Here is a 12,008-nt window from a genome sequence, read left to right as displayed (position 1 = left end):
ATGGAACATGGAAGAGAAGGATATTTTGAATGTTCAGGTATAACATGATATAAGAAAGGTGATGTTAGTAATTTCCAATTTTAGGGAGCAGCAGATTTTAGTGATATTATATGAAAATTAGAGGAGGAGCAATTATTTCTTTTCACTTGAAATATCTCTTTATTCTGGACCACAAATCTAGCTATTAGTAAATAATAAATGAGATATTTTGGATGATTCAGCTGGATATCTCTAAGTTTTTCCTCATATGAGTCAGAACTGTATTCTGGGATGCATTTCAGAGATTTATGAAATTCTAAGGAAAAATGAACATTAAGCATAGAAGGAAAGAGGGTAGTTGGCAGGAGAGATAACATGGATTTTGAACTGAGATCTCAAGTGACAAAAATGGTATCACTTTCCATTTTCACTCTGAAAATGAATTTTCCAAAGCAATCAGCTTCATTGTACACACATTATTAAGGAAAAATAGACTCTTCTCTGTAAGAACAGAGAACTTACTATCCTATTTCCTTCAATTGTCTATAGAACTAAAAAATTTATAGTAATGAAGATGACAGATATTTATTTTGTAAATAATATCACAGAGGTCTTATTTGTAGAGTTAGTTGATAAGCTCAACATCATCATATTCAGTGTCTTTTTGACTCAGTGACAGTGAAGATGCCTTCTTTTCAGTGCTGGGGTTGGCAGGTTCTCTTTGAGATTGAAGCGACATGCCTGCAACAGTACAGATAATCCTTATTTCTGTGATACACAATGTCAGTTGTAGTATTGCAGAAGAAAATGTGAGTACAATGAGTACAAAATATCACAAGCACACAGACTACTGTAAAATTTGAGATAGTGGTATCTTGTACTGACTGCTCTGTTCAAAATATTTTCATATTAATAATAAGAAAGAATATGAATCAAAAATGACAAGAAATATAAACAAGGAAGGAAACTTCCTTTCAGAAATGGCTGGTATTAAACCTCAAGAAATAAAGACTGGAGATGACAACTATATTTTCTGTGTAACTCATGACAGACCACACATGACCTCAGAGAGTTTGTGTATCCTCCCTTGGTTCCAAAAGATGACAGATTAACCAAATCCCAGCATTTCTTGTTCCCCATGGACTATATGTCAATAAATGAGCAGAAATTCTAGTCCTTACAGCGATGTCATGTGCCAACTCAATGAAAATGAATATATTTTTTCTTTCTTCCATTGATACATTTTTATCACTTTTTAATTAAGGCCATTGCACATTCTGTAACAACAATGACAAATGTCAACTTCAAATGTTTCTTTACATGTTTTCCACAAAATTTCTAAGGTTCATAGATGAAATTGACCTTTCCATTATAAACATTTACAGGTTATTCCTCATGATAAAAAGAGCTTCCATATTCATAGTGAGATAATATATGTTGCTGTGGGTGTGAAGTAAAGCAGAAAAGCCACAAAATATGAAGCTCACACATGTTCATTACCTCATGAGTAATAGTTATGAACATAGAAAAAAATGTTTCTTCTCTTGGAAGAGTTGCTATAGTTAAAATAAATTTTTAAGAAGAAAAAGAAGACCTCACCCAACTATACAAAGCTTCCTAGTTTCTTATACTAATGAAAAATAGAAGAGTTATGGGTATAAACTCATGTTGCCCATAACAAGTAAGTACACAAAAGGAGACAACGCTGTCTACCCACCTGACTGAGAATTCCTGGAAACAGCTCCACCTTCCAGGAAAATGTGCCTCTCAACCATCTCAGGGGAAGATGAAATTTTAGAAACAGGGAACTCCTCCATGTCATCATAGCCATTTTCTGTGGCTCTAACATTCTTTGTTAGAGGTTCTGAAAAGAGACAATGAATGAGGTAGAAGAAAGTATGGGATGTACAAGTTAATGTAAATCTCTTTAAGTGCAGAGATTCTAATGATTGATGAATATAGCCACCTATTAAAGGTTGTCCAATGACAAATATATGAAGTTAATACTTTTAGAAATCATTAAATTTTTAATGTATTCCAACATAGTAGTGTAAATAATATTTTATTAAAATAGCCTCTAATAGGGCTGGCAGAATATCTCAGTGTATTAAAACTCCTGCAAGCAGGCCTAGGGGCCTGTCTTGCAGGTCCCACCCCTGAGACACTCTTAGATGGAAATTGAGACTGGGTGTGGTGTCTTACACCTGTAATCCCAGCTCTTTGGAGGATGTAAATAGGCAGATCACTAGGACTCCGATCTAGTAGTGAGATCCTGAACACCATGTAGACCCTTCCTCAAAAAAAAAAAAAAAGTAAAATAGCCTCTAATGCTAGAATACACTAACAAATTCATGCTCTAAGTTCCAAGTATATTATGGTAATAATTCTTATTGAAATATGTAATACACACATAATAGAGACTAAGGAAAATGAATCTGAATCTGAAAGGGAGAATTAAAGCTCTGCATGTACTTTCTGAAACAATTAGGTATATAGAAGTGTGGTGGATGGGAAAGACTGTTTTGGTAACACTGAGATAGAAGATCTCACTCCCAAGTAGCTGATCTCAGTTCCAACCCATGATAGTGCTTTTATGATTTGTATTTCCTCTCCATAGAGCCTTTCTTCATGTGATTTATCTTGAGTTGTTCATTTGTACCACTTGGGTAAGTATCAGGCTAGACAATTTCGGCTCTTTGGTTTTTTTGCAGAGAAGAGCTCTAAGTTGATGGTAACTATAAGTTTTGTAAACTCCATATATTTCAGTTACTATTTAAGTTACCTTTCAAAAAATCTCTCAATGTTAATTAAATCATAATTGACTGTTTTATCTCTCTATGTCAGCATGAAAAACATACTTTCTATTGTTCTCTGTCATCATGGAGATGTTTTTTAATTTTATAATGTAGGTTTTGAAAAAATAGCTTTTGAACTTATGGTATTATATTTTCTGAATATTTGTGACTGTGTTGTAGTAGCTGTGGAGGACAAGAATATAGAGCAATACATTTCCTATTTCAAGATCACAGTGTGAGCAGACAAAAAATCATTATTACATACTGAGAAGTAACCATCTTCATCTTAGTCACAGGCAAACATTCTCCTCAGATCAGATTCTTCCTTCTCACATAATCCACAAAAGGAAGACTTGTATCTACTACCTGGGGCAGACACCAGGTCTCCATTTTCTTCATTGTCTTCTGTACCATAGGACAGCTTAGTCACTGAATCCTCAAACAGGTTTCCTGATAGGGATAAAAACATCAGAGAGGAGACATACAGAGAAATATTAAGTTTGCATACTTGTAGAGAAAGGGCTTGAGTTTCTACCTAATAAGAGGCTACTGTCAGGCTGCTTTCGTAGGTGCAGGGACCAGAGTTCGATTCCTGGTCTTGCATGCCATACTGGCCCTAGCCCAGAGGCACATGGAGCCAGCAACTCAGTCCGGGTCTGGTGGTACACCCCTGTAATCCCACTGAAAAGGATCTCTATGAGTCCAAGCTGTATAGTGAGACTGTATACCAAATGCATAAAATGAAAAGAAAAAAAAAGAGGCTACTTCCATGGAAATACAGCTCAGTGGCAGAGCACTTTCCTGGTAAGTGCAAGATCCAGAGTTTAATTCTGGATACAAAAGAAAGTTAAGGTTAGATTACATCTTAATTGTAATGATTTTGTAAATAAGAGGGGGAAGTGGGGTTGAAGTGTGGGGAGAAATTAGGAAAAATAATTATCAAGATATGCCATTACATGGGCTGGGGAGATGGCTCAGTGGTCTAAAGCACCTACTTAGAACAAGCTTAGCAAAGCACAGGGACCGCGGTTCAATCCCCCAGCACCACATGCCAGCCAGCCCCGCCCCCTGGTGGGCTGAGCTGGCCACACACACACAAATAAATAAAATAAAATAAAATAAAATAAAATAAAATAAAAAGATATGCCATTACATGTAAAAATTTCACAAGATGAATGTCATCACTATGTACATCTAAAATGTCCCAATAAAATTGACTTAAAATCATGGGTGCTGAAAAAACCAAACCAAAGCCAGCTCATGACCATAAAAGAGCACATGGTACACACCTGAGTTATCAAACAGGTCGTTCTTCTGTGGTGTTATCACATAATCTATCTCCTCATAAAAGGTGTCATCCAGAGGATCTTCAAAAGTTGAAAAGGCTGAAGAAGGCAGCTTGAGTTTAGAGATTTGCCCTGGAATCATTTCTTTGCTAAAAGAAAACACCTGAATTTCCTCATACTTTCCTTTAGGGACAGTCTTCTGGACTTCCTAGTAACTATCTTTATATTGTGTTCTTTTAGGATAGAAGTAGTTTTTCTGATCCTACATGCATTCCACACTCAGTCAAACTCTAACTGTATATATGGAAAAATATTTTCACAGCTCCTATAGTCAATCCATGATGAAGGGTTCAAGACTTTAGAACAATGAAATGTAATTAGAGGACATTGCTTTTCAGATGATGAAAATATAGAGTAAAGCATGACTACTACCTGAATAGTACACCATTTTTCATCCTTTACTTTATGGTTTATGTCTAAAATGTCTCCCCCAAGGACTGATGTTCTTAGATGGCCCTGGTCAGATGATCTGAGCCTCTGACTTGGAGAAGTGTATTCTTTTTCTTCTTCCTTCACTTTTTCTCTAATCCTGGCCTCTATGTGGTGGACAGCTTTCTTCCACCATGCCATTCAGCCATAGTTTTGCCTTGGAGCCAGCCAAACATGGACTACATCCAATTAAACTGTGAGCCCAAATATCCTCTGCACCTTTAAGATGTAGGTTTGGCTATTCAGTTCTAATAGTGGAAAGGTGGAAAACACAGAAAATTGTAATGTGCAGTACAGATATATTTCTATCACGGTAGCTCAATGCATGTTTCAGTGGCCTTTGAAATTGACTTTCTTGATTGGTTTGGAAAGGTTTGGAGATGTCAGCTAAAGAAATTTTAGAATGCTGCAAGTAGAGTAGGCAGAAATTCATGGTATGTTCTGCTCATAATTCAGAAGATCAGAATGCCATTAGGAGGGGACAGAGGCTTATCTCAGTAAGTTTAACATAGGAACAAAGATGCCATTTATAGTGATATTAGAACATATGTGTGTTATCCTGGCAAAAAGTCTTGTCTCCATTTTTTCCATGTCCTAAGACTTTGTAGGGACTGATATTATGAATGTTGAATCTATTTATCTGATAGAGGAAATTTTAAAATAGCTAAGATTTAGGCTGGGACATGGATATTTCTGGCAGTTGTGAACCAGATTTACTGTTAGAATCAGGATAAGATGAAGGATCAGACTAATGACCTAGAACACTCAGCCTTGCTAGAACAGAAGGGCCTGTATAGTTAGAGTCAAAGAGAGTGGTGGTTGCTGAAAAGATTAACATTAAAAAGAAATAAAGACTTTGCATAGGGACTAAAGAAAAAGTGGAATTCAGGCATCTTGATAGTTATTAACATCCTACACTTCTTGATATAAAACTGTAGAGGTTTATTTGAGAAGAGAGTCCACGGGATTCTTGCTCAAAGGGGTCTTCTACAAAAATGGTTCACTGGAATTTATGTCATTTTACCCAGCCATCTAGGACCTCAGGTTTTATTTATGCTATGGTCCTCAAAGAAAACATTACTTCTCAGTCAAGTGTTGAATTATTTTGTAATTCCCATTGTGTTAATTTTACAAGTCATTGAATGATAGAGTTGAGGGATCATGGAGAATTCTACCTAGATTTCAAATGAGTCCTCAAGAAAGCAATGTGTGAAGCTGTGATAGTGAAGCTAAAGGTGCACTGGAGCCTACAAAAAGTTAGAGATGCCAGGAGTATGGTGCATATACTTAGCCAATAGGCAGTAAATGAGAGTGAGACCATATGGGTTACAACCTTTGAGCCAGATTCATATATATGCACAACACCCCTCATGTGTTAAACATGGAATTCAAGGTTTTAATGTTTGGAGTGCTGTTATATTCTTGCTTTGGTTTCATTTTTTATATCCCCCTTTCTATTCTTTTCAAAATGGACATATTTCCTATGTCCCTACTTATTTGGGAAGTATGTAATTTTATTTTATTTGGTTTTAATAGGAGCTCAAAGCTAGAAGTTGCCTCAAATCTCAGAATAGATTTGAATTTGGGCTTGTCAAAACTGTTGGAACTGTTAAGGTACTGGTGACTATTAGAAATATACTAACTTAATTTTGCATAATAAGATGGACATGAAGCTTCTTGGGACTGTGTTGAATACCATAACTTAGATAAACAAATAAGAGTCTCCCTAATGTTTCATGTGCTATGACCTTACAGGCCCTATATTCATGAATATATTTATCTAATGAAGAGTTCATAGGTGGTTGTGCTATTAGAGTGTGTCCTGGGGACCAGCCAGATAGCTCAGTGGACTAAAGCAACTGCTTAGGCAGGTGCAGGGACTGGGGTTCGATCCCCAGAGTGCTGTGCTGACACCAGCCCTGGGGCACACTGAGACAGCAAATGAGCCTAGGCATAGTGATATGCACCTGTAATCTCAGCAATTGGGAGGCTGAAAACAGGAGGATCACTGTGAGTCTGATCTGTATAGTGAGACACTGTAGATCCTGTACTAAATACATAGAAAAGGAAGTGTGTCATGGATGGAGAGGGCAGAATGCTTGCCTTTGGACAGACTATCTCCCACCCAAATTCTTTCCTTCTGGAACCTTCACTTTATTGCCACCATACAGTAAACAGCTCTCCTCTGCCATAAGTTTCTTCCATATAGTTTCTTTCTTGAAGCTATCCATCCATGGATTGAATTCAGTAAAAGTGTGAGCCAAAATAATGATCTACTCCTTTACAGTTGTGGGGGTCAGGTATATTTCTGCAGTGATGGGAATGTGATTCACACTCTCCACACACAATTTCGAGGTTACCAGTAACCTAATCCCTCACCTCGTATTTCTGTTCTCCATCTGTGCAGATGAGTTCCAAGGATGACAAGGACCAAAAAAAGCAGGGCTCCCAGAATGATACAGATGATCACAGGTAATGAAAGGAGACCTGGAACAGGTGCTGAGATAGAACTGGTACCTGAAGAGTAAGAGAAGCAATAAGTCTTTAGAGTATATAAAAATCTATATTTTGACATGAAGATCACTCTAAAATGAATTTCCATTAGCATTAGAAGTGCTGGAGCTCTTACAGTAGAATTATATTTTATTGTTACTTTGAAAGTCTATCATCTGGCCTACTAAAATATTGCATGAATATATAGATTCTGTAGTGTAGATACATGAAAATCTAATCTTCACTCTATGGCCTGTCTTAAAGTAGAAGAACCACTTACTTTTATGAATGGGTGAAATTTGTTGTCATTTTGCCTGGAGAGAAAAAAAAAAGGAAAACAGAATCATTGCACTTGATAGTCTAATTATCAGTGTACATTCTTCTCCCCTAGATATATTGAACTTAGACCACAGCTTCTGGGGAATCATGGCCGAAGAAAGAGATCTGTTCTAGATATATACTCTGACAGCCCCAGCCCATGATCCTGATCTTGCCACTCACCTGCACACCTCACACCCGCGTCCTCCTCATGCTTGCAGTCATTCTGTCCCCAGGGCGCACTAGCACAGGCCCACAGTAAGGACTTGCCCCGGCACTGCACCTCGTCCAGCCAGATGCTTCCATTTCCAGGGCCAAATGCAGCTTCTCCCAGGGCATCCGGGGCAGGACGACAGCCCAGCTGCTGACACATCACCTCGGCCTCTGCCAGGCCCCAGGAGTCATCACACACTGTGCCCCAGGAGCCTTTGTGCCATATCTCCACACGCCCTGAGCACACAGTGTCTCCACCCCTGAGCCTCAGCTTCTCTTTGTCTGGAAAAAGTGACAGCATCTCCTCTTACATTTGTGGTGGATAGAAGGAGCACATGGAAGCCATTGGAGAGGTAGGAAGGAATGAGGTACCTGTGCAGGAGTCAGTGGCTGGACACCTCTTGGGTCTTGGTCCTACAGAAGGAGACAGTGGTGTAGCAATGGGTCAGGACTGGTTGGACCTACTCGCCTCCAAAAACAAAGAGCCCTAAATACTGAGTTCAGTTCAGATGACAATAGTGAATAAAAGCCTTTAAAATTAGTCTAGCAGTTTGTTTGCTGAGACATTACTGTCTCATAATTTATCAAAAGTTGAAATTATTTTTCATCTCAATTTTTTCATCTTACTTTCCACATTTCCACACCAAACACAAACACCAATATGCAGATCTATACACACATCAGAAATCAGGTTCTACAACAGAGAAGACATCACGTGTTCCAAATCCTTTGTTCCTGTGTCAGGACAGTGTGTACTATGGTGGTCGACATCATCAATAAGTGCAGAGAACCTTCTCCATGTACTGTGAATAGAGGTTTGTCATCATTTTGAATGAACCGATATATTAATCCTAGTAAATGTAATTCATTTTACTTCTTGATAATCAGATAGAAAGAGAAAAGAAAGTATTAGCATTGATTGTAGTACTGAATACTGAATACTAAATATAATTTGTAGATAATCACAAAAGTGATTTGTATTCAAACTTTTTAAAGATTTAGTGGGAATTATAAAAGTTTCAAAATTACAAAAATTATAATTCCATAAAAAGAGTTGAACAAGTAGGAATAAGCACAGCCATCTTAGTGGAACATTGTTAGTAGAGTCCCAGAGAACAGAAAGACCCAGAGTAAAACTAACAAATGGTACTTCAGAGAGATATAGACCAAAACAGTACATAAAAATAACTGAATTCATAAGAAACAGATATGAATCTCAAATCATACAGATAGTCCTGTCATATACATGTCACTTATCCTAAATTATCTGAACTGTATATATTTTCTTATTATACTATCAAACCTCCTCCCTACTGTGCAGAACATCTCTGAAAACGTTGAGTGGACATTTGTGAAATCATCACTCAGTTTAAACATTAAATATGTTACTTATTCCTGATTCTTCACATCTATTTTTGTTTATTTATATATTTATTTACATTTTCTTTAAACAATTTGTTTAACTGAAATGGATTTGCATTTCTTTCTGAAGTGACTTCCATTTATTTTGATGTGTCTTTTCCCCACGGTGATTTATAGCATCTTCAAGCCAATATAAATATTTTATAAATATTTGAATATTTGGGTATACACTTACACAATACCTCATTCAGCAAGAAAAACACGGAATAGGAAAGGCAAGACATAAATACTAGGTACAGTGAAAATCTGCTGCAAATATTTCTGAGTTAAAAAGACATCACATACATGTTCAACTAAGAAAACCACCCTTACAACACAGGATGATTATATTTTTACATATGGTCTACAACACTTAACCTGCCAATTATGTGTTGAACAGCAAAGCAGTATCTCCAGTTTATGCTAACAATTCATAGGGAATAGGCTCCTTTTCACCAGAACTGCCATCTTTCAATAATTTGCCAAAATGACTAACACAAAGAGCAAGAGGAGAGGAACTCAGCATTTGTTTTCCACTCCTTTTAGAAAACATGAGGTTGTTCCTTTGGCCACATATATCTGAATCTACATAAAGGATGGTATTGTAGACATTAAGGAAGTGGGCACTGTGCAAAAAGGAATGCCTCACAGATCTTACCATAGCAAAAGAAGAAGAGTCTACAACATTACTCAGAATGCTGTTGTCATTGTAATAAACAAGCAAGTTAAGGGCAATATACTTGCCAAGAGGATTAATGTGTATATTGAACATATTAAACACTCAAAAAGTCATGATTGCTTCCTGAAACGTGTCAAGGAAAATGATTAGAAAAAGAAGGAAGCCAAAGAGAAAGGTGCCTGGGTTCAACTGAAGCATCAGCCTGCCCCTCCCAGAGAAGTGCACTTTGTGAGCACCAATGGGAAGGAACCTGAGTTGTTGGAACTCTTCATGTCTGCTTTTAGAAAAAAATATGACCAAGATGTTCTGGTTTGTGTCTGAATGCCCGCCCAAACCTTGATGCAGTCATGGGGGGCGCAGACTTTGTGAAGTCATTTGAACTTTGTAATTAATTAACTATACAATGCTTGAATTAAGGGTTCTGGGGTTAAGGCTTGGTGATTGATTAATCATTTCATTAATTGAGTTCAATCACTATAATCCCTGTAGAATAGATAAAATATGAAGGACAAGAAGGGGCTTGTTTTGCCTCCTTTGCTCTTGATTTTGCTGTTTTTTTTTCCACTATGTTGCCCCTCTCCCATATACTACCCTGTCTTGGAGGCAATCTGTCTAGGACTGAAACTTTGGAAACTCTGAGCTAAAGGAATATTATATCATTGACTTTGGGTGTCAGATATTTTGTCTCAGAAACAAAAGAAAGTCACTAAGATACAAGACATGATCTGTTACTTTAGTAACCTTAAACTTCCGCACGAAAAAGATAAAAAGTAAGGAAAAAGAGTCAATAGAGAATACAAACGTTTTTGAAATGATTATCTTTACATTCTCCCCTACTGTGACCTTCAGAGAAGTTTTGGCTTGTTACTCAAGGTAAAACTGAATGGCGTGTGTGTGTGTGTGTGTGTGTGTGTGTGTGTGTGTGCACACGCACATTGTGTTATGTGTGTGTTGGAGATAGATGTATAGAATGTGACACATGAACTAAAAGAGAGACAGAGAGAAGGAGTAATAAATGTGATAAAGGAAATGAAAGATTTAAAGAAAAAGCAAAAGAAGATTGAAAAGACAGAAGAAAATCCTGTGTGTGCATATGCTTTATTCTAATGGCTATATTGTGAAACAAAATTGACAAATTTTATATGTAAATATGAATAAAAAATAGATAGGGTTTTTTAATTTTATTTATTTGTTCAAGGAAATGCTCTTTGATTCATTATTCTTTGGATAGATATCCTACTCTTTATTGTGCAAATTACTGTTCTTGCTTTATAATTTTCTTCCTTCTTTGGGCTTTGGGCTTGACTTGCTTCTCATTTCTAGAAGCTTGAGATTCAGCATAAGATTGTTTTATTGGTTTTTTTTCCTGATGTGAGAATTCACTGTATAGATTTTCTTCTTAGGACTGGTTTCATCCCATGGGTCAAGTCTGGTGGGCATTCTTTGTGAGTAATCTGTTCCTTTTCTCTAGCAGCTTTTATTATTCTGTTCTTTTCCTGAATTTCTTGGATATTAATTATTATGTGCCTGGGTTTAGATTTATTTTGGTTGTGGCTAATTGGAAGAGTATATTTCATTCTTACTGTATGTTAGATTTTTTTTCCCATGTTTGGGAAATTTTGTACTTGCAGTACTTTTTCAAACACTCTTCATGTCATTTGTGTTGACTCCATTTGTGATGACAGAATTTGTTATGGATAAACCTTGGAAGCAACCCAAATAGCCATTGACTGAGGAATGGATAAAAAGGTGTGCCTTTTTTTTACACAATGGAGATTATACACTTATAAAGGAAGATAAACTTGAAGCATTTATAGTTAAATGGATGCAACTAAAAATCATTCTCGGGCCAGGGAGACGGCTCAGCAGAATAAGCGCTTGCCTGGCAAGCTCAAGGACCTGAGTTCAATCTACTGTTTCGCAAAAAAAAAAAAAAAAAAAAAAAAAAATCATTCTCATTAGTGAAATAACTCAGAACTACATGCTTAAACATTATATTGTCTCTCTAGTGCCAGAACTTGGAAAAGTAGTAATCAGAAAAGTACATTAGATACTAGAGAAAGAAACTGTTCAAAGTGAGGAACAATTGGGATGAAGGTAAGCAATCAGGGTAGGGACTAGCACAGCAGGCCAGGGGATAAAATCCCCTGTAATCCGCTGAGCTATTTGGCCAGTCCTCTTCTAATTATTTTTGACTTCTCAGGAGCATTTAACAATTTGACACTCTCTGCCTTCCAGTTTTCCTTTTGATCTTTCATCCTCATCAATTTCTTTTCTTATTCTATTTTCCTGGGTCAGAACTTTTCTGTTCAACTGCTAGATTGACTAACACTAAAGGCTGAGCCTCAGACTCTC

At 36.9% G+C, this 12,008-nt stretch overlaps 1 protein-coding gene across 1 annotated transcript in view; it reads right to left on the bottom strand.

The window, feature by feature from the left end:
* Positions 1-604: 604 nt before the first annotated feature.
* The window catches only part of LOC101585716 (antigen WC1.1-like), a 28,200-nt gene continuing 16,796 nt past the window's right edge, over positions 605-12,008 (bottom strand). The window contains exons 7-14 of the mRNA XM_004647188.1: positions 7,946-7,987; positions 7,544-7,855; positions 7,288-7,295; positions 6,929-7,091; positions 4,064-4,159; positions 3,141-3,224; positions 1,697-1,843; positions 605-720 (exon numbers count right to left, since the gene is read on the bottom strand). Coding sequence (XP_004647245.1) covers positions 605-720; positions 1,697-1,843; positions 3,141-3,224; positions 4,064-4,159; positions 6,929-7,091; positions 7,288-7,295; positions 7,544-7,855; positions 7,946-7,987 — 968 coding nt within the window. The remainder of the gene's footprint in view (positions 721-1,696; positions 1,844-3,140; positions 3,225-4,063; positions 4,160-6,928; positions 7,092-7,287; positions 7,296-7,543; positions 7,856-7,945; positions 7,988-12,008) is intronic.

This window comes from Octodon degus, unplaced genomic scaffold (assembly GCF_000260255.1).
Source record: "Octodon degus isolate 3935 unplaced genomic scaffold, OctDeg1.0 scaffold00292, whole genome shotgun sequence".
NCBI lineage: Eukaryota > Metazoa > Chordata > Mammalia > Rodentia > Octodontidae > Octodon > Octodon degus.
The sequence above is the reverse complement of the archived record's forward strand: the minus strand, read 5'-3'. Positions and strand labels throughout refer to the sequence as shown.